Source organism: Opisthocomus hoazin, chromosome 2 (genome assembly GCF_030867145.1).
Source record: "Opisthocomus hoazin isolate bOpiHoa1 chromosome 2, bOpiHoa1.hap1, whole genome shotgun sequence".
Taxonomy (NCBI): Eukaryota; Metazoa; Chordata; class Aves; order Opisthocomiformes; family Opisthocomidae; genus Opisthocomus; species Opisthocomus hoazin.
Window position 1 is genome coordinate 123,986,489 of NC_134415.1, and position 23,134 is coordinate 124,009,622.

General features: G+C 37.6%; 2 protein-coding genes across 2 annotated transcripts in view; one reads left to right on the plus strand and one right to left on the minus strand.

Moving 5' to 3' along the window:
- The window catches only part of LOC104332420 (ATPase family AAA domain containing 2B), a 60,560-nt gene extending 38,053 nt beyond the window's left edge, over positions 1–22,507 (minus strand). Inside the window, exons 1-15 of the mRNA XM_075445178.1 lie at positions 22,472–22,507; positions 21,946–22,100; positions 19,516–19,562; positions 18,319–18,472; positions 15,896–15,998; positions 15,285–15,390; positions 13,842–13,958; positions 12,403–12,478; positions 10,405–10,503; positions 9,115–9,226; positions 8,233–8,348; positions 7,314–7,488; positions 6,426–6,514; positions 5,253–5,412; positions 4,198–4,288 (exon numbers count right to left, since the gene is read on the minus strand). Of these exons, the coding sequence (XP_075301293.1) occupies positions 4,198–4,288; positions 5,253–5,412; positions 6,426–6,514; positions 7,314–7,488; positions 8,233–8,348; positions 9,115–9,226; positions 10,405–10,503; positions 12,403–12,478; positions 13,842–13,958; positions 15,285–15,390; positions 15,896–15,998; positions 18,319–18,472; positions 19,516–19,562; positions 21,946–22,100; positions 22,472–22,507 (1,636 nt within the window). The remainder of the gene's footprint in view (positions 1–4,197; positions 4,289–5,252; positions 5,413–6,425; positions 6,515–7,313; positions 7,489–8,232; positions 8,349–9,114; positions 9,227–10,404; positions 10,504–12,402; positions 12,479–13,841; positions 13,959–15,284; positions 15,391–15,895; positions 15,999–18,318; positions 18,473–19,515; positions 19,563–21,945; positions 22,101–22,471) is intronic.
- Positions 1–23,134, plus strand: part of UBXN2A (UBX domain protein 2A) — a 342,165-nt gene that overhangs the window by 142,646 nt on the left and 176,385 nt on the right. The window lies entirely within an intron of this gene.

Sequence of the window (23,134 nt, forward strand, 5' to 3'; positions counted from 1 at the left end):
ACTCAAGTTTCTCATATATACTTGAAAATAGTTTTTAAAAAACAAAAAAATAAAAAACCAGATGAAGATCACCATAAATATCGGACTCCTTCTGCAACTTTTGAACTAAGCTTTCCAATTTTATAAAAAGGTTAGTAGCTATAATTGTGTAAACTTGATGAGCACACACTGTGATTGCTATCTAAAAAATATGTAGCTATTCACATTCACAAGTTACCTTGAAAATAAATACGTGTGAAATTTTAAATACGTTCAAATACATCCACTATCTTAATCAATAGGCAAGTAATTATTTTCAGCACTAAGGTTTGGAGTTGGTTGGTTTGGTTTTTTTAACTAACCCCCCTCATGAAATCAAAACCATGCAGGCACACTCCACCAACCATGTGAACCCATTACACAGTAGCTACAAGTGCATCAGAGAAATCAAAACCAAGGCTTTTCCTCTAAATTCTGCTTTGTCCTTTCAATAGCAAATATCACGTTCCCATTTAAATTGGTCCACTTCTCATCCAACAAGCATACTGGATTAAACAAAAAATTTCAGGGGGCACTAAACCAAAGCTTAAATCAAAGATGTGCTGGAGATATATAGCACCCCAAATGCCTGTCACCTTAAAAACTGGTTTAGTATTTTCGTGACAAAAGATCCAGCAGCTCAGGAGCTATACACTTTCCAATTTTTCTATTAATAAATGCTGTAATATCACTTTCTAACAGTCATTTTAATCACCGCTTGTACATCACCGAAGAATTGCAAAATTAGAAAATAATAGCCTGTAGCCTATTTTTAAAATTAAATTCTCAGGTGATCAGATACACAATTAGTCTCCATTTCTACTTTTCGTTTCTCAGGAGCAACTACATTTGAAGACTAATAATTGGTGTCTCTTTTTGAGGGACTCTCTTGTGCATACTGTACATTCATTTCAGCGATAGGAAAATCGCAAAAATCCTGTATCTTGTGAAACATTAAAGAGCTTTTTATTTCTAAGAAGTAAATGCACACTGATTGAAGGAACAAAAACATAAGTATTGTCAAAGCAAACCAAAATATATCATACCAACAGTAAATAACCTGAATTTCTTTTTGCCCTAATTGACACTATAATATAAAACCAAGGTTTGGTGCATTTACTTCCACTTTCGAAGGATCTCACAAAGGATGTTCAACTCAGCAGGCAGTTTGTACTGGCACACCTCACCTTAGCAGAAAACAAATATTCGTGTCAAGTAACCCATTTTGTTCTACCCACCACCACCACACTCTGCAAAACATTTCCAAAGGGCAGGACAGCACACATGTGGATTCCCAGGCAGGTTTCCAAAGAAAGCACCTTCATCACTGAAATTGTAAAGCCACACTCTTCCACCTCTACTGTGCAGAAATTCTGTCCTCTTTAAAATTTCTGCTCCCTAATATCCAGCCCAAAAACCTACAACAAACCGCTACTGAACTGGGCGAAACGTTTAGGTGAATGGATCTTGACCACTTCTTCCAATTTATGTAGTGCAACTCCCTACAATTCCTAAAAGGGACTGCAGGGAAGGGGAGTTGGCAAACCACTCGGCATGACGACAGAAATGAAAAATTACTATGCTTTTTTAAAAAATTGTGAAAATCATGAATATTAATGCTAAAACTTCCCCCACCGTCATTATATTGGGATGGGAAAGAAAAATCTAACAATAAACCATTTTGCCACAAAATGGTCCTGCAACAATAAGGACAGCATAAGAGTGTTTTTAACGAGCATCTTGAGCGTGATGGTTTGCTTCTTTACAATTCTATTTAGCATTACTTAAATAACCCTTATTACACCGTAAAAAGATTAATCTGCAAGATGACAGATGGAGGAATTCACACTTTTTTTTGGTTGCTAGTATGTTTTCTTTCCTACAAGACTGAGTTCATAGGTAACAGTCTCTCTACCTACAGAAAGTTATCATTCAGAACAACGTAGTAAGCACAAGAGATAAGAAAAGATTTATAAAGTTCAGGCTGACTGGGGCCCATCTCCAGTAAGGAGGAAAAACCGTAATAATTACTTGTGTTTACGGAAGGTACTAATAAGGCATCAACGTGTGGTCTTCTGAGCGATCCCACGCTCTCCCCAAGCTGCCTCGCCGTGTCTCACGCACAACGGCCATTCAGTGAAGTGGGTTCTTTAATTCTCAGATATACAGAAATCTCCTAACGGGTATGGAATCCGTAACACCCAGGAGAAAAATCAACCCTCAGGAAATAACCTACTTATTGCAAGTCCTGGGCCTTTTCCCTTTTCATTTCTTTATAATTACACTCCCGGATCTGAAAAAGATCCGAGCTGCGCATACACCTGCTTCCCCAAAGTCATTTACTTTGGTAGCCTTTCCGCAGTTTGCTTCCTTAGGATCCATCACACGCCTGTAGTTAAGCGTTGCCAAGTTTGCTGAACTGAAGAGAGGCATAAACCACGCTGCTGAGCCCAGGCAGCTCTTCCCTGGGGAAGAGGGGCGTTGTTTCAGCGGGGGCGAGGTTGGTTTTTAAAGCAAACCCGCACATGAAAGAGAACAGCAGCCCAGCATACACCGGATCAACGCGACACGCGTGCCAATGAGTCCGATTTGCCACGGCCACAAAGAACGTGGGAAGTCTGTTTAAATAATTAGTTGCTGAAGGTTTCGCTTAGAGAAATGATGAGGCAATCTCAAGATGAAGAAGATAAACCAGTCTCACTTCAGCTGTTTTAAAAAGTCCTTGTACTAGTCAAAAGGTTTCAATCTTGGATGTATGGAAACATTTAAACTCCAAGATACAGAGTGGAGACTATCAAGTGCACAGGAGCTGGACAGTAGGAAAGCCAAAGAAAACAGAAAAGGGAATTTCTTTTTGTTAGCTGACTTTTCCACAGAACTGACAAGCTTTACTGAGCACAAAGAACGTCTTCCAGCCAAGCCTACAAATGGCTTTCCCAATGGTCTGAAAGTCTGAAATTTTAAAATACATAATTGTGTTCTCTATACAAAAATCTGGTGAAGAAACAACTGGGATTTCTCCCATCTATTCCCCTCTCTCCCACTGAGCAGCACCACCACATCTTTGCACAAATCAAGCAGAATTGACATGAAATGGGTTTGGCACATGCTGTCTTACACCCAGAAAAGCTTAAACTGGAGTTTGCTGGATAGTTATGGTTTCTCCTCACCAGAAGATGTTGAGGTGGGATGCTGCTTCGAGGATAGATGTCCCTGTGGATGAAGAGGGTAATTCGGGTGTACTGTAGCCGACTGAATGGACCGATGCTCAATTTAATGTTCTTATTTCTCTGATGATGGATTCCAATGCACAGACACTTGAGACTGAGACTGTCCTTTTTTTGAGAACTTCAGCCCTTGTCCAAGCAGATGACTGACAGAGGATGTATCTTTGCATGACAAATTGTTGAGAAGAGATTGTGGTGCGTGTTTTAGGGTTAATTCCTCTGTTAAATTCACTGTCAAAATGTTGGGGGTTATTTCTGATTAGCTTTTAAGCAGCAGGTTTATCTTGAACAACCATCCTCCAGTCAGTACTGCAGGTCTTTGGGTGCTCCAAAGGTATATTTAATGTACTCATGGTGTGGTGCTTTTTCCCCCCCTGCCTATAGCTACGCTTCGGGGTTGTTCTGTGCTAGCAATCTGGAAAAAAGTTCATCTTTAGAAAAGATTGTTAGTTTGCTGGATTTCTGTCAGAGAAAAGCATGCCAGTCAGTAAAAAAACAAAAACAAAAACAAAAAAAAAAAAAAAAAAAAAAAAAAACCAACAAAAAACCACACACAGAAAAACCAAGTACTGATTTTTTTCTCCCCTCCATAAGTAAACAGAGAAAAACCCAAGTGTCGCTGTCTCTTCTGTAATAAACTCTTTTAATGGGAAGTCTACCTAAAGATTCCAGCTCCCACTTAATTTTGCTTCTCTTCGAGGGTATGCATCCTATAAGGACAGTGATGTTACAGAAAGGAAATGTGACTGTATTTTCAAACGACTACTAGCTACTCAGTTTGTGGTTTAGTAAGACAGAAGCATATTTTGTTATTACAGAAAAAGAACATTGTTGAAAGCACAGAAGTTCAGGAAGGTAAAAATTAAAGTATCCTGAGACATTTAACATACTTCCAAGTTTTACACAGAAGAGAAAGTATCTATAGTAAAAGTACTAACATCTTAACACTCACCAACAGATTTTTCAGCTAGTTCTTCTAAGAAAGGATCTGACAACCTGGGGTTCCAATCCCTGGTATGAATCTGTAAAATGTGCTTTCGTGCCTGATTTAAAAAAAAAAAAGAAAAAGAAAAAAAAAAGAAGAAGAAGAGATCAAAAATTGCAAGCCAAATCCATGTCACAATATTTTAGACAAAAATATTTTTTATTCCTGTATTTCAACAGTTTTTGACATGTCACTGAGACACATAAAATAGAACTTAGCACTCCAGTCGCTCAAGATCAAAGTTCTTCCCTTCTTTTTTAATTTCATATGTAAGCAGTAATTTTTTCAGTATACCCGTTACACATTCTAATCGCTGTTTAATCAACAACATTATTATACATGAACTGATCACAACTCATGTTCTATTAGGAATTATCACAATTTTATAATTTAATGTTTAATTGCTGCACCTACGATTAACAGCTTCTACTGTCAAATGCCTCACCAATAAATTTATTGCAGAGCAACATAGTATACACGCATGAATTCCAAAACTATTCCATTTTACAATTCTATAGAATCTAAATATACCTATCAACATGCAAAGTAAAATTAATTTTAAGTATAAACTCATGAAACATTGGGGCCGAGTTTATAGAAGTCTAGAACAAGAAACTGAAATGTTCCTGTTGCCAGTATAACAACCTCTGGCTTTGCATGTACAATTTTTATGTGCTTAGCAGTCTACATGACAATAAAGCCGTTTTCTCTTGCCATAACTTCCAAAACCCCAATAGTTAGGGCTCATTATAAATATCCATACAAAACCACAGTTTCCAGTCAAGCAATTCAGTTTACTATGAACAATTTACCTCTTGGTTTAGTTTTAACTATATTCTGAAGATTTGAAGTTCAACACAACTTTATGTACACAGTGTGTTTTTACTAAAAATGTCTTCCTAAAATTAAAACATTCTTGCATGTAAAAATACACATTTTTATTTCACAAGCTTGGTTGTCAGGCATTGAAATGTTTAATTCACTGGAAATGCTTATTAATAAATCTCTATTGTAAGTTTTACCTTTCGATCAGGCAAGTTGAAAAGAAATTCCCTGTCAAAGCGACCAGGTCTCCTGAGTGCAGGATCTATGGAATCCAGTCTGTTTGTAGCACCAATTACAACTATTTCACCTCTATTATCCAGTCCATCCATGAGGGCAAGAAGAGTAGACACCATAGAGCTAAAAGAGGATTTTCAAAAAAAGAATGTATAGGGAACACTGCAAGAATTTTCACGTTTTCAAATGCAGCATTCATAATTTCAAAGAAAAAAAAGCTAAGTCTAAAAAACCAGCTGCATAACTCTTTCAAGTCTCAAAGCATGAGGGCACTTTTTAATATAATCTTGTATTATACTTCGTATTATGACTCCAGTAAGGATTGCATCAAACTCAAACTTCCTCCTTTAAAAGTCTGGGGGAACTTGAGCTCAGGAAGCAATTTACTGCAGCTCTGAAAAGTTCTCTTCCATTAAGAGTGTCTGCATCGTCCTGCTGAAAGCAACTGCAGCGCCAGGCAGCAGAAAGGTGCACCTAGACAAAGCCCCATGTTCCCACAACCTCCGAGTCTGCTGGCCCCAAAATCTCCCTCCTGTTCTCCTCAGCTGAGCGGAGGGAGATGCACACACAAACGCCACCACCTCTAAAATGAAAGATACGAGTGCACTGCCATAAAAAGTGCAGCAAAACCAAGACTGAAGGCAGCCAGGAAAAATTTCAGCCAGCACTAAACTGTTGCAAAAAAAAGTTTTAAAAAATGACAAAACAGCAACTCAAGGTAAGTTTGCACATCATCCAGAATCAAAAGGGCAGGGCTGTCCAGTTCATTCACAGAACACCACAATTCATCATTTAGAATAAAAATTTTTTCAACTGTTTATTCTATGGGGCTGGTGACAGACCATCTTGTTTACAGTACAAAACCAGCAACCAAAGGGAAGGCTGCGGAAATCCTGAAGTTAATAACGTGGCTGAAGGGCAATCTCCACTACAACCCGATTCCCAGCAAATTACACTCTGTACAAACAACTGAGAAGATGACTTCTGACACCAAAAAACCTCAACAATCTGTCCTTTCTAGTGTAAGTGGGCTTAACCAAAAGTAAAAACCTTTCTTGGGAAGTGAGTAAAATTACACTGAAGAGTTCACCAAGATAATGTAGCATACACCAAGATACTCATACGAGAAATATTACCTGTGAATCTGATCTTGTCTGCTGGAACGAACCGGAGCCAAACCATCTATTTCATCAAAAAAGATTATAGAGGGTCTCATCAAGTATGCCTGGTAAGCACAAAAAAAAAAAAAAATTTGAACTCACTGTTAATTTGTAATTTATCCATCAACACAGAAAACAGTTTGGTTTTATTACAAAGCACTGACATGCTAAACTAACACATTTATTGAGACATCTTTGTTACAAAGTATACAGACTGAAAATAAAACTGAATTTTCGACTACAGTACTGTTGCTGATAAAGCAGATGAGACCGCATTCTCCTTTGAATAAGCAAGATGGCACCAGTGTATCAGTTTTACTCATGTTGGGGCGATTCAAGACAAACGGAGACACCTTACACTCAGTTACAGAAAACAGTATCTTCTCTGCTCGCAACCTGTTTGTTTAGACATCTGTGTCTGAAAAGAGCTTTTGTTTGAGCAACTGCATGTCACTGCTTTATGGCACGCTCTCTTCTGTCCATCATTTCCCAAGCCAAATAAGGATACTAAAATAAACACACAGCAGATGCAATCCTGCACCCTCCTCCACACAGTTTGTATCTTCAACACGCCAGCCAAAAGCAAACTCGCTGATTTAAATATTTTTATCAGTTTTTACTCAAACCATTTTGTCTGCTTCATTAATGGACAAGTTGAGAGACTTCTTCCTCTGTTTTCAGAGCAAGAGAAGCTGTTCTCAGCATTCCTCTATTTCTTCATCTCAGTAGGTAATTTGGACAAATCCTGCTCAATCCATGGAAACTTAGAGATACTTAGTTTCAACTTCAAATACTTTTGGCTGCCCAGAACACAAAAAAAACAACATACAGAAATTATACAAAAAATATGTATTTTCTTCTAACCTGATCAAAAAGAAGTCGAAGTTGACGTTCAGATTCACCAACCCACTTACTGAGACAGTCTGCTCCTTTCCTCATAAAGAAAGCCACTTTTTTCTCTCCTTGACTGCATTCATTAGCTAGAGCTCTAGCTACCAAGGTTTTACCTGTTCCAGGAGGACCATAGAATAAACAGCCCCTGAAGATAAATGGATCAACACAGTCACAAACTTATTTTACATCTCCTGAAAAACTCCAAGTCAAATTTTATAATGAAGACAGGGAGCCTGGAGAAGAAAGTCTAAGTTCTAGTATTATTCACCATGACTTCACAAAATCTATGTTTGTTTTATGCTATCAAATCAGTAAAACTTTGCTTTGTGAAGAACATTAATCAAAGGCATATTAAGCTCCCAAAGGATTGTTTTACACTAAATACCTCCTCAAATATTAAATCTTAGGTAATACTTGAGTCAGTTTTTGTTACTTCTTTGGAGAGACATATTTCCTTTAAATACCCCAAATGTTTCAGTTTACTTAGAGTATGTGTACCCATTTAAATCACACACCAAGATGCCTAATTAATAAACATTAAAACCATAATATAACGTTATTGAGATTACTTCTGTAAAAGAAGTATCAGCATTTAGCTTGATTTAGCAATATCTTTGATAACATAATGAAAAAAAATGCAAGAACACTTGAGAATTCTTTCTTTGACCAAATCAAAAAGTTTACCTTCGTACCACAAGAAAAATAAACTAGATTTTTGTAACTCTTCATTCCGCTTATTACATTCTGATAGACAACTGGGGTAGCAAACATGTAAGTCTACTTGAACTGTAAACACTTCAGCAAAAGAATCAATCTCCTATGTGCTTTCAAGTGAAGCACTCTTTAGGGCTTAATAAAATAAAAATACAACAAGAGTAAATGCACCTACCTTGGTGGCTGAATTTTGAATTTTTCAAATATTTCTGGATAGAGAAGAGGAAACACTACCATTTCCTTAAGTGCAAGGATATGATGGCTCAATCCCCCTATGCTATCAAAACGCACCTTAGAAAAAAAACAAAGCGTACAAACCATATATTGTAACAGTTTTCCACAAAAGAACCTTTACTTATAAAATCACATTTCTGAAAACAAATTACAAACAACATTGCACTGATCATCCTAAGTCCCCTGAATTTTGAAAGTGTAAAAACGGTTGAGAAAGTCAACTCTTGGCTGCCCGCGTAAGGTTTATCTGGTTCGCAAGTTAACTGTGCCAGGGATGCCTGGACATCTACAGAGAGCCAGCCTAAGTCTGAGAGCATTTTCGAGCTCAAGAACAGCGTTAACGTGAATATACTCCATGCACTTCTACACACTGGTTCAGCCCTAGTAATAATTCAGCAGCCTCTGCACAACACGCACCATAAGCTCATGTGCATCGCTGTTTTTGAATAGGCACAAGACCCCCATAGCTAGCACCGAGTTAACCAACCCGAGTGGTCAGTACCTCTGATTTCTGCACTGCTCACCATACCCCAGTTTCTACTATTACAAGTAATCACAAACTGACTGTAAACAAAGAAATATCATCAGGCAGCTGATATCTTGGCTTATTTACAATACGTATGGAGCCTGTTGATTACCTACAGGCCACAAGCAAGTGCTTTGTAGCCCAAAGAAATAAATAGACAACAGCTCTGGGGGAGGGGGAATCAAAAGAGATCCGCGAGTTTATTATGAATTTACTTCAAATCTAACGAGAGGCTGTGATGAATTCTGCTTATGCATAATTGGGGGAAGGAAAATACAAAGTTTTAACAAAACCTACCGATTTATCAAGAAGCATAGGATCTACATCAGCCAAACTTGCCCCAACTTTCACATGTTCTTGCAGGATTCCACTAGCTAAGTCTTCTGCTCCAAAGTTTAAAGGCAGGCATCTGTTCAACAACAAGACAAAAAAAATAAAACATCACCAAATATTGTTCTGCTTTGATCATTTTGCTGGAACAGGAAGAACCAAGAGATTAAATGCCTTTACTACCTAAAGAGATTACCTTCCTGGATTTGTAAGGTAATCAAATCTAACCTTTTTACTGTGGTAATTATTCTTGTATATCTGGAAGTTCCTTAAATATAAAGATAATTTTATGCTTCCATATACATCTTTCAATTGGAAGAACTAGGCTGAAGATACTACTTTGATCAAATACAGAAGAAATAATGTTGACCAAAAGAACAGGACACTCTCCACTGGCAGTGGTGAACTGCATAAGTTCAGCACAGTAAGAAAAGGATTAACAGCACAAGGAAACCAAGTTTTAAACACTATAGCTCATCAGAGTCCAAAGAAAGGTAATAAAAACATTTCTGGCAGATCAGCCATGATTCACATCCACCTGTTCCAGCTTCTTAGTGTATACAAAGAAGCTGTAAGCTCCTACACAGATATTACGTCAGGTCAAATACACAGTTAATGGGAGGAAGACAGGTTACACTTGGAATCACACTTGATAGTCGTACATCTCTAGAATTCCTCAGGTTTTAAAAAGGAATGGTGTGGCAGACAGGAAGAGGCAGATAAATGAAGATGAGGAAACACAGTTTTTTCTGTTCAGTTTTCCTAATAATGTGTCTGTGGCAGTAAGTTTATTTACTGATACACCTTGTAGATCTTCCACTTGTAGATAACTGGTGAAAAAACTTAAAGCCAAAAAAATACCTGTTGGGTGTGTAGACTGTATATGTTATTACACAACAGGGAGAGAGCAGAGTAAGAGCTAGTTCAGTTGTACGCCCAGTACTACCTGGGACCAAGTAACACCAAGAATAAAAATGCATTTTAACCAACAGAAGTTGTTTGTCTTATAACCTAACTGAATCAAATAGATACTCTTACCTTTCCAGCTTTTTATCATGATTGTTAATTATCTACTCATAAGACTTCAAAATCTATGTTAATATATAACCAGCAATCTCCTTACACTGTGTCTGCAGGTAATCACAGGTTGAATCAAAAATGTTTGCAGAACTGACAGAACATTATAGAATAGTTCTGCTTGTTTTCTGCTGAATAATAAAAAACCAACCCTCCTAAAGATGAAGGATGTTTTGATACCTATTTCTTTCTCTGGCCACGCTTTTAGATTTTCTTCTTTCAAAACGTTCTTCATCTGAAAAGGCTGTATCACTGCTGTGAATGGCATGCTTCTTTCTCCTGTTGAAGTGGCAAAATAAACAGTCCTTTTTGAAGCAGAACAGCATGTTTTCATTTTTTTTATAAAACCAAAATTGAAATGGCAAGTACAGTACTGTTCAGGTTTAAGATGGCATGAAAGTTTTAGTTTTATTAAGTATCAAAATAGTCTGGGAGGGGAACAACATCTCTTACTGTCACAGCGATATCCGACTTCAACACCAGCATTACTAAAACCGTAGATCCCCATAAGGTATGTGGTCCTGTCCATGCCACCTCAGCCAGCGTGACCGAGTGTGCAACCATTGAGCTACTGCAGTACATCAGACAGCAACTCAACTTAGGAAAGTTTCCAATCCCTTCAGCCACCTCCAACAGAACAGAGTAATCCAGATCTCCTTACTCAGTTTCATGCTTCCCTATACATATTCTCTGAAAAAATTCCATACTTTCTAAGGCATATGGTCTCTTTTTATGAGGTCATTAATTTTGAACAGCAGAACAGTTTCACAAAAAACCTGTACTGTAATTTAACTGCTGATCTGAATCTAAGTAGAACTACTACTCAAAGTCTGCATCAACAATTTCTTATTTTGGTATAATGGTATTTCAGAAAACTGAGTATTTCAGAAATATCAGAGAATGTACATTTAGAGAATGTACATTACATCCTCTGTACAAAAAGGTGTTTAGTTTTATACCAGTTTGAAAAAAGTCGGCACTTTTTCGGCATAAAAAAGTTGGCTACTAGTAAAAATTAATGTATTTTCAGTGACTATAGTGAGCTGCATCATTTGTATGAACACCACAATGCACTGACTAGCTGTTTTTTACAGAATGATAACATGGTCAATCAGTTCTACTGTTTGATGACCAAAAATTCGATACACTTAGAAACATATCAAAGCGAGTATCATACAATTAGGAAGAATTTTTATGACAGTGTCCTGACAAGAAGGGATAAAATGAGAGTGAAGCAATGAGCATTCTAAAACTGAAGGGATAATAGCTTTTATACTCTTTAAATCTCACTAGCAAGTACAAGTCCTGACATTACCCAACAAACTGCCATATGCACTTTACGGAAAAAGAAAAATTATTTTTACTAAAAAATGTTAGTTAACTGTTATTTTTTTAAATGTTATTTTTTATTTAAAATACCCCAAACTAAATGTTTTTATCTATATTACAAATAAACTTATCTGTAGAATCATACGATTCTGCTATTACTTTTCATATTTTCACTATGTCATCAAATTGAGCAGTAAGACGACAAGCATTTCAGCTGAGACTAGCACTTGTTTACCTGGATTCTGTTCATGAACAGATTTATCTTTTTGAAGTTTTGAGCAAGTTCATTTTTTTAGAAATGTATTAAGCTCTGATCTCATCTACTGGATTAGATAAAGCCAACTGACAGTTTCCAAGACAACTTGGTGTCTTCCAGACTTCTCTGACACAAAAGGTAAGAGTCAGAAACCATGCTCAGTAAATATTTCATTAAATTGTTAGTATTACTTCCACGAAATCTGAACTGGAAGAAAACCAAAAACATTACCTTGATATGTTTATTTTTGTAGAATAGAACAGGGATAATTGTTACACTGCTGCTCTGGATTTAAACACTAAATGTATGCCCTTACAGAGAAAGCAACAGCGTGCAACGCGGAACTCTCTTCCCAGTACTCGCAGCACACCTGTTTCCATTCCGTTCGTTGTAAGACCAGTAGAAGCTTTGTGAACTGCCATGAAGTTAATTTTTGCATGCTGATCAGGGTCTGAATCTAAGATACAATTCAAGACCCACGTACTTGCGTGAAGGAACTGTATGACTCACTCAAGAATGTTTTGAAAATCAAAAGCTAATAGAAATGTACTGAGGGGAAGCAAACAAATATATACCAAAAGGCTGACATTTACCTGATATGGCTTCTTCTTGCAGGAGATCTGTGAATATCAAACAGTGTGTTTTCCCTCTTTTTTTGATGAGCTGGCACTGAGTAAGAGAAGTTACACGTTTGCAACATCAATTACAAAAGATTAATAAACTAATATAAATGCAGTGCAGAAGTGCTAGATTATTGCTTTACCAATAACGTTATCACTGGTTTCTCCAAAAAATCAAACAAAGAAAAGAACTGGGGGGAGGGGGTGGAGAGAAATCAAACTTCTTACATTTTATTTCACTATCACCATACTTCGCTTGATATAGGTGGGGGAATACCACCCTCAGCCTCCTCAAATCGTCACAGCTATGGCTACTATGGAACAAAATGTAATTCATGCAGGGCACTAGCATCTTACTTTATTTGCAGGACCTGAAATTCCATACAGAAACCTCTGCACAGCTGGTAATATGGGACATCTTGAAATTTCTCGTAACAAATAAACCACTAGCACAGTCCTAATTTCCAAGTGGCCTTAAGATGCAGCACACTACACACACCATTGTAATCTAACCCAAACATGCACAGCATACATTACTTCAAACAGAAGTACTAAAAGGCTCAAAATCAAGCGACACTACGCTGAAACCTGTATGGGTCACTGAGGGCACGTCCTGTGAGGAGCGGCTGAGAACTCTGGGCTTGCCTAGTTTGGAGGAGAGGAGGCTGCAGGGCAACCCCATTGCTCTCTACAGCTTCCCAAGGAGGGGAAGTGGAGAGCGAGGTGCTGGTCTCTTCTCCTTGGGATCCAGTGACAGGATGTGTCGAAATGGTTCAAAGTTGTGCCAGGGAAGGTTCAGACTGGACACTACGAAGCGTTTCTTTACCAAGAGGGTGGTCAAACACTGGCACAGGCTTCGCAGAGACATGGTTGATGCCCCGAGCCTGTCGGTGTTTAAGAGGCATTTGAACAATGCCCTTAATAACACGCTTTAACTTTCGGTCAGCCTGAAGTGGTCAGGCAGTTGGACTAGACGATCACTGCAGGTTCCTTCCAACTGAACTACTCTATTCTAAATTTCTCATCTTGGCAGAACATGGTAACTGCTGCTATGAAATTTATCTACAGTTATGAATTAGACTTGCCACTCGAGAATCAGGCATAACAGTAACTATTCTTTCTATGTAATTATCTGACTTACTAGATTGCTGCCTGAATTCAATTTCTGCCAACTATTCCTTGATCTAAACCCCGTTCACCTCCAACCTTGAGCCAATAACAAATCGACAGATTGTGCCTCAGCAGTCATATTCACATGGTGAACAAAAATAAAGGCAAGATGAAAGTCACTAATGCTGCACGGGAACTCTGTCAGGGGTGAGAAGCAGTCATCCAACTCTTCCCTTCCCACACCCACGGTATTCTTGGAGGTCAGCAAAGCAGAACCGCATCAGCATTGCCTAGTTCCATACCTATTGGAGGGGCCTGGTATCTTTCAACGGTTTTTCTCTGTCTGAGATTATACGGCCGGTCATTTTCTTCACCCTCGGCCTCTTCTACTTCCATGTCTCCATCTTCTTCCTGAGACTCTGTTGGGGGAGGAAAATATTTTCAGAATTACTTCTACTTGATGCCAGAGCTATCTTCATCCTAAAAATTAACATTTTAATGGTCACTGAGAATTATTCCCCTCCTATTAATTAACACTAACTGGCAAATCACTCGAAATTTGAAGACCAAGAAACATCTATAGCACATTGTCAAACTTCCTTCTAGTTTCCCACAGAAGGTTCTGGAAAAGCAACAGAAAGAAAAATAAATGTAGTCAAATTAATTTTAATTGTAAAGTACTTCAAATACCACTTCTACCCACTATCTTTTTCCTTCAATAATTATCCTTCAAATTAAGAATAATGCCTTTCTTCTCAGTCTTTTCCCATAGGAGCCTCAGAAAAAAAATCAAATATTTGATAGAACATGAAAATAAGTACGACTTTATGATTCACAATATAATTTTTACACAAAGCAAATAAACATAATGTCTAAAGGTACCACCTAGGTCCATCGATGAACAGGATTTCCACCTATGGATCTCAGAATTAAGACTTCATTCTTATTAACTGGGACAGACCATACCTCCTACAGCAGTTTCAGCTCAAAATTGAGACACACTATGCTGAACCCTGTATGGATCCCTAAAGTTTTGAGTCTGATTTCTTAAGGAAGCCAAGCATGTTGTTGATCGAGTCAGAGCTAGCCATAATCCCTTCTTTCTCAATACTTTTTGAACCCACCGGCCAGTTTCATCCAAATTTTTAAAGGAAGGCAGAACTTCAAATACATTTGTGTGTCTACGAGCCTTCTAAAATTCAGTGGAGGGATAGGAAACAGAGACTTTAATTAATACCTTCCCCACAGAAGGATGCAGAACTGACTATTACACCTTCTTTCTGGTAACTGCCATCCAGCATATGAGAAATAGCGAGTCAGTCAGCACGTGTATAGTCATAGACTACACGCACCACATCCTGGCTTCCACCAGAGTATTGTTACAGGGAATATAAGGAAAGCTCCAATTACTCGGTGTTATGGAAAACAGGAGTAAGGGAATGTAGTATATAAACATTTAGAAACTAGGGTTTGTTCTGCTACTTTCAGATAAACTTGCTTGTGTTTAAAGAAAACTATTTGCAGGGATCCCTAAAACTCCTCCTCCTTCTAAAGACGAGGAATCCTTCGGTGTGTACTTATTTGCAATCGTCTTGTTAATTGGTCTATTTAATAACTCCAAATCCAGATCCCAAACCAAATTACTCTCTTTAGTGCAATATATTGTTATCTTCTAGCAACAGCTGAGGAGAGCTTTGTTTTACAAGTATCTCAGACAAGCCCTTAGAATTCTTTACAGCCCATACCTTCTTCTTCCCCTTCTGTGGACACTTTATGGTGGTTCTGAATCCCATAGCTCTTTCTCCTCAGTGGTTTCCTCCTTTTCACTCGAGAATACATATCCATGTTTTCCTGGAATAAAATTCACATGCGCTCCTATCAGTACCATCCCATGTCATTCACAGTGTTAGCCCACAGCTCAGAAGGTAAGATTCCACACAGTTTCTAGCCCCCAAGTCTTTTTCCAACACAGCCCTCCACAGGCAGACTACAAAAGCAGTCTCATTTAGCAGGTGGTAAAGTCCCTCAGTACCTAGCTCATCTAATACACAGTTAACACCAGTGTCAAGCGGTTTTAGGGAACAAGGCAGATGACAGTCTGTGGTCCTGTTTTCAGACTACCAAAGTGCTTCAAAGCAAAGGAGAACCACCACAGTACCTCAGGAGAGCAGGGAAGTCAATTCATCAATGAAGAAAACGATTTAGTATGTATCCATGAGTTCTGCTCCAAAATTGAGTTTATCAAGTTTTTTTCATGTTATCCACTGAAGAGGATCCAAAACCTTTCGACAGAGCTACAGACAAATGCTTCCCCCGATACTACTTTTATTCAAGATCTGAGACACTCTGCACTTACAAATTCTGTGTCTGTCCACATCCGTAGCCGTTCTACTTCCCCAGACCGCCTGTTTCTCCTGATGTTAATATTATCCATTTCCTGTAGGACAGCTTCAGCAGTGCTAAAATATATGCAATTGTTAACACACACACACACAAAAAAAAATCAGTCTTACAATAGCAGACATGCAGAACTTTTCACATAGCATCCAACAACCTAATTCTACAACAATCTAATTCTATGGTCTGTAATGGCTATTCCAAGGTCTACAAGTCAACTAAACATACAAATGAATTAAAATACGAAAATTTTAGGATAGCTGCTTGAATATATCAACTAATTACAAGAACAACCATAATAAAGAAATCTGAAAGATGAACCTACAGAATATAAACTAAAGTGTATACAAAAGAAGAAATGCTGATGCTATTAAAATACAAGGTTCAAATTAGGCTGTAGCGTTTTAAAAAACACCTAATTTTTTTTTCAAATTGTAAATTGTAACATATAAATTTGTAACTGTTTAGATGTTGAGCAACCTGGTCTAGTGGAAGGTGTCCCTGCCCATGGCAGGGGGGGTGGAATGAGGTGATCTTTAATGTCCCTTCCAACCCAAACCGTTCTGTGATTCTATGGTGGATCAGGTCTCAGATAATCTAAGATTAAGCTTACAGAATAAGAAGGTAAAGGTTTTTACCTATGTAACTATAATACCGGGAAAGCAATCGATGCCTCCGTCCCGTAAACTTTACAGCTCCTTACCCTGGCCTCAGAAAGACACTAACATATAAAGGATATTTTTTTTTTCATGTTAAATCAGTAACACCTAGAATTTCATCATTCTTTATTTGAGCTCACTACTCTAACGTCTCTCATCGACTATTTAATTAGTCTACATTTTCAGTATCTGAAGTACTTGTAAACAGCTGTCCAAACAAGAATAACCTTGGTCAAGATACATTATTGCTAAGGAAGAAAACAATAGAGTATTCACCAGGCCAAATCAACTGCTTGGCCACCTGTCCTGAACACCTAGTTACTGCTCTCTATGGCAATTACTGAAATTCTATTGTAATTGTATAATAATTGTAAGAAGGCAGAAACTTTCGCTTCCATTCTTTCAAGCTGTTTAGAAGTAAATCTAAAGGGTGAAATCCTGCCTAGAAAGAAGTCAATCATAAAGTTCTGGTCACAAAAGTCAGTAAAGTCAAGATTTCATTATCAGTGCCCGTCTCAATTGTAAACAATTCTTCGAAAATATCCGTGATGTGTGACATAACCACTTCAAGTAAAACCACGCTATCATTCACTATCAAAGAAAACAGGGTTGGAGGGGACCTAGAAAAGTCCCCCTGCTCTGCCAGGCAAGAACAAACTACACAATACCTAAATCATTCCTGACACATTTGTCTAACCTGTTCTTAAAAACTTCCAATGATTATGGGACACACTGTTAGCAGTATAAGTTCATATATAGACTTCAGTACCATGATCTTATCAAACTACAATCTTCATGGTAGACTTTTTCCTATTGTTGATGAGGAGAGGGAGATTCAACTGCAACTGGAAAAATAAATGTAACTCAATATAAATTTGTAAACTGATACCAAGTAGTTACTGAGTAAATTGAAAAAGAAAATTAGATTAATAAAAGATTCAACAGAATACATTTAACAACAAAGATCATACTTGGCAATTAAATGTTTATGTTGAAATCATTTTCCAAGCACTAGAGCAAGCAGTCTCTCACAGATGTGACTATTAAAACCTGTTTTACAGGTGGGAAAATTGAGACATATTAAGTGACCTGCCCAAGGCCACACAGAAATAGTATTTCAAGAAAAGTATTTCTGGCTCCCATTCCTGTGCTCAGACCAGACCGTGCCTCCCTCTCTGACCTACGTTGTCTGCACAGTAAATGTCAGAAATTGACACCCACCCTATGTGAATTACTAACAAATGGTAAAAAACAAAAACAAACAAAAAAAAAGAGAACGCTACAAACTTCTGATATTTTATGATCAAAATCATACAAGTAAAATCTAGAAAGCTTCCAAGCATTGCTGCTAATCACCAATTCACATCACATTTAGGGTATCACTACATAAACAGGTTACTAAGAAACAAACTAGGGTGTGGATTTACAGCATGTCAGCCACTCTGCGATAACCGCCAACATACACAGATTTATCCAGGTGTAAACACAAAATAGCTTACTCCTCGATGAAAAATCTGTTAAGCTGCTTTGCATTTAGAGCATAGATAACACAGGCAGTTACAGCACAGGACCCCACCTGTAACTCAAACCACCATCTAGCTTGCCTCAATGCTTATACATTCCCACAGTAAAACACACAGACGGCACTGGAAGACAGGGTTTTCTAACTTTTAAAAAAATCATTAAGACACTTTGTGAATACAACTGAAGTATCCCCACATACCCGTTTACTAGCTGATCAAACAATAAACTCTGATTCAATGTTTCAAATCTGTTTTTCCTGGACCGACAACTTTTTCTGACTTCTATATCTCCATTTATGCAAGCATGGTCCCCATCTCCCTTTTTTTCCCCTCGAAGGGGATGGCTTTTCAGAGCTAAGAGAAATTGGTATTACTACTTCAAAATGCAGGAAACAACATTTTCACAAACAAGAATTAATAAGAGAATACTTATCAAGGACAATAAACCAAAAGTTACGGAGCACAGTATAAGCACCCTTACAGTCACCGAAGAAATACACTTTTTATATGCCTATCAAAGTTGTTTTACAAGCTATTTCTTCAGATTCAAGCTTGTTTCGTTATATGCTAATCTTATTTTATGATGAAAATTTGGCATTCAAATGCCCATTCAACATTTTTAAGTGAACATCAATACTAAAGTGCACAGTTGACCCACTGTTTCAAGTCTTAGTCTCTTTCAAATAGAGTATGAAAGGGTCAGATACAACACATAGATTTGCTGGTGAAATCAGTATCAGCTGCTCTGTACAGTGCCAGACAAAAAGGGATCCTACTCCTCATTGTTCCTCAGGCACCACAATAAATAATAAAAATACCAAAGAAGGTTAATGGATTAACACACCGAGTCAACACAGAACTGAACGGGACAGAATTGACGAAAAAGGGACATGAAAACAAAGTTGTTTTAGCCAAGATATGCAATGAGATGGCAAGTTTGCACTGCAGAAGCATACAGGAAATTTGTTCAAGGTAGCAGGAGCTGCAGACAAGGCAGGTCTCTCTAAAGCAACAGTAGAGTTAAGTAATGTTAAGAACCACAGAAGGCCAAATTTTAAGTGAGCAATGAGAGTAAGTAAATTAAAGAGACCAGCTGGGAGTGGAAGGCCAAAATCAGTTCACAACACTAAATTCGGGAATTAAGGAAAACATCAAGATCATGGCCAAGAGGTCTGAATTGAGAAGAGAAATGGAATTTCATCTAAGAATGTTCCCCATGTCCACAGAGAGCATCCAAGATGTTGACAGCAGAAAACTGAGCCAAACCAGTAACTTTACTGGTCAAAATGATCAGAGTAATCAGCAAAGTTACCAAAAATACATGCAACTGAAAATCAGTGACGTAAAATTGTTAAATGTAAAAGTAGGTACAAAAGGGTCCGCTGTAACACACTTACATAAACTACGTCCATTTGGTAGCGTAGCAGCAGGCTGAGAAGTTAACCTAGGAAACAATTACATTAGACACACAAGTCATGGTAAGGCTCCCTAGCCAAGCCAAAGTTACCTACTGAGAACAGAAGTTCCAACATAGAATGTTACCCTACATTATGACTTCAGAACCTTTGTGACACGGCACCTCCGAAGGGTCTGCTTCTTGCCCGACACTGGAATGAGGAGAACCACCAAACATCAGTTCCATGAAGCCCCCCAGTTATCTAAACACCTCTTTTATTAATCCCTCCAATGTTCCCTCATGCCATGTCCTACTACTAACTCTCCCCTTAACTTTAAGAACAGGATCTTGATACAGATCTTCAAAGGCAGTTATCGTTCAAACGCTTTGGATAAACCAGTAGAAGCACAATGAGCTGTTCTGTATTCACAGAAAAAGAACATTTTCTTTCAATTACAAACTCTAACGGATGGGAATAATTTACGCTAGGTGTACTTAAAATCAGTAAGAAATATTTTTACGTCCTCTATTAATCTGATATTTTGAATTTCTTTTTAAATTAACTCTCAGGAAAATCAACCTCTACTACTTCATAGTCTAAGACAAAAACATATTCCAGAGTTTTCTGCAATTTTATTGCGTAAGCAATTGTTCCTTCATTCACTTCTTATCTTTTAAAAAATTTACAATATTCTTAGACCAGATTTTACTGAAAGATAATTTAGAGTAGAGTACAAATGAACAAAAACTCTACAACCACTCACAGACTGTTAAAAGTAATTTGTCAACATTTCTATGCAAAAAAAAAGCAAAATAAATCAGGCAAAAGGAAAAAAAGTATTTTTTTAGCTCACTTCCACTCTCAGAAACACTACGTATTTTACAGACAAGTGAATTGTATATACTGCACACCAGTACTGGATGGGGAGGGGCTACCTGATCTCAAACTAGAAAACTAAAATGAATTTGATGGGAGAGAGAAATAGGAGGGGCAATCTTAATAACACCAAATGCATTCTGAGCTGGAACGTGACCAAGAGTTCAACAGACTACAAAGAGTTCAACTCAGAGGCACAGAAGATGTGGGATTTGCTGTTATTTTCATCATAAAAAATGTGGAACAAATCCCTACAAAACAAAGGTAACGGAAGGATTTTTGCAAGCATTGGGTAGCAACACAGAAAACCACTTTCACAAAAATCATGTCCACATCCAACTTTCCAGTAACATTTTTCTGGTCAGATATTTCAATTATTTTAGAAACCACAACTGCAGAAGTGAAATTTGAGTATAATAAAGGTTTAGCAACAAGACTTTTGGGAAAAGTCTTAGTGACTCAAGACCACCTCTGGGCCCAGTGCTTTGGATTTGGGCAGAAAACCACAAAAAAAACCCCTCAGGTGTTGCCGTGGGTTCTACACAAGTAACAACATGAGTTTCAGTATCCTGGCCAAATTTCATTTGACATAGTGATCTAAATTCTCCCAGCCACATTCAATATTGTTTTGATCTCTTGGCATTTCTAACAGGTACAGTACAAGTCTACACCTATAAACGAAAGAAACGGAAGGTACATGAGTTTTAATACATGGCACATAATACGCTATAATTAATTTCTTCTATTTTAAAAGGGAAAAACACACAAAAAGGAGATGTATTTTCAGATTTGCATAGTTTTAAAATATGCTTCCTCCTAGCAGACAACAATCCACTCTTGCACACAAAGTGTTGTAAGAACGATTTTGATCTGTCCATAAATATGAAATACATATCCACAAAAGAATCCGTATTAACTAAAAGCTCATGGCCCAGGAACGTACTGTCTACTCTATCTCCTAATTATGTGTAATCACGTGAAGCACCTTATGAACACTAGTACGCTTTGTAAAATATTAATCACAGTTATAACATGAAATTAATAACTTCAAACTCTTTCGAGTTATAAAAATGTGGCAGGATTGCAGTTATATTTAATAAAATATAGTAATTTACTTGAGTCCTTATAACCAAACATGGAAGTGAGGCTGAAAACAGCAATGGAAAGAAACTTGACCATTATCCATTCCCTAAAGATGCGGATAACACTGATTTCCTAATTAAAATGCCATGTCTTCTTAAAGCTTGAGTACATAAAAATACCAATTAAGCCACTAAATTTGGATGTGTCAAGAATCTAGAATTCAGACTGCATCTCAAATAAAATTACTTTCCATTTTTTTTAGATTTGAATAGAAAGGAAACACAGAGATGAGAGGACTGATGTAACCCATGTTCCCAGAGTCTTCAACTAAAAGAAAACTGTATGAAAATAACACACTTCAAAAATACTCTCTTGAGCCTGAGCCGCAGCCCACTGCAGAAATTGCGTAAGTGGGTTAACAATACAGCAAAAATTGGTAAGACTTCATTTTTTCTCTTGATACCAAGTTACCTGGACTGTCCAGTTGAGATGCTCCATTCCTCTCGCTGCCCAGTACTGTGTGATTTCGATTTGTCTTTGCACACAGGATCAGCATGTTTTGAGGTACGTTTGGCAGGAGGAGATATGTGGCTATCACTCAAACTAGCATCACTGCCTTCATCTTTCTGAAAAGGAAAAAAAGCATCAGATCCTACTTAATTGGCTTATTTGTATATACCCTTACAGAAAAAAGGAAACAAGTTTAGTAAAAGGGAAGTCTCTACCAAACTCTTCATAAACAGCTTGTGTGAAATATTAAAAATGATTATTCTGAAAACATTACTGGAAACTATGAAAATATTTAAATTTAAACTTTTGTATAATATTTTGCATTTATTTCCGAACGTGCATTCTGGTTCTCTAACCCACAGTATTTTGTCTATCACCCACAACACTGCTACTCTTACCTACTTGCAAAAGGACTAAGGTGCAAATAAACACAAAAAAAAGCAAAATAAAGATGCTTATAAACTCAGCATGAATTTATTCTACTGACGTTATCTTCGTCTTCAAAATGCTTAAACAGCCACATTACGCTCTTCCTTCTTCTAAGAATTTTGCAATACCTTGTTCTCTTCTTCAGACTGTCAAACATACAGCTAGGAGTAACTGAAAGTGGATTTTACAGTTGTACAACACTTTTTGTCTAATGTGTTCATTAACAGCACTATACACACTACCAACATTAGTCTTGACGCCTTTACGAATCACCTAAACACTACCAGCGGGGGGGGGGGGGGGTTCTGTTGTGCTCATCAGAGGTAGCGTAGACAGAAACGCAAAGATAGCAGCAAGGGATTACTTCAGAGCTGCACATAAGAAGTGGACAGACAGCAAACTTTGGAGGATCTGCTTCTGTTAAGGTGAACTAGAAAAAAAACAAAAAAAACAACACCACCAAGATTCTCTAAACCACTAATTTTAGCTCATGGAAAAAAACTAAATATCCTCTCTTGCAACAACAGAGTAACCAATTTCCGAGCATTAAGGTCCAGGAATAGTCAGTAAGCATTTAAACTAAGAACAAAAGATAATTTTACTTCTAAGGCAGGAGATGATCATGGAAGTCCCATTTGTTCATCAGGCTTACTAACAACAACAATCTGATTTGTACTCCAGGTAATTCAACATCATGATGTCTCAAGTACTCAAGAAAATT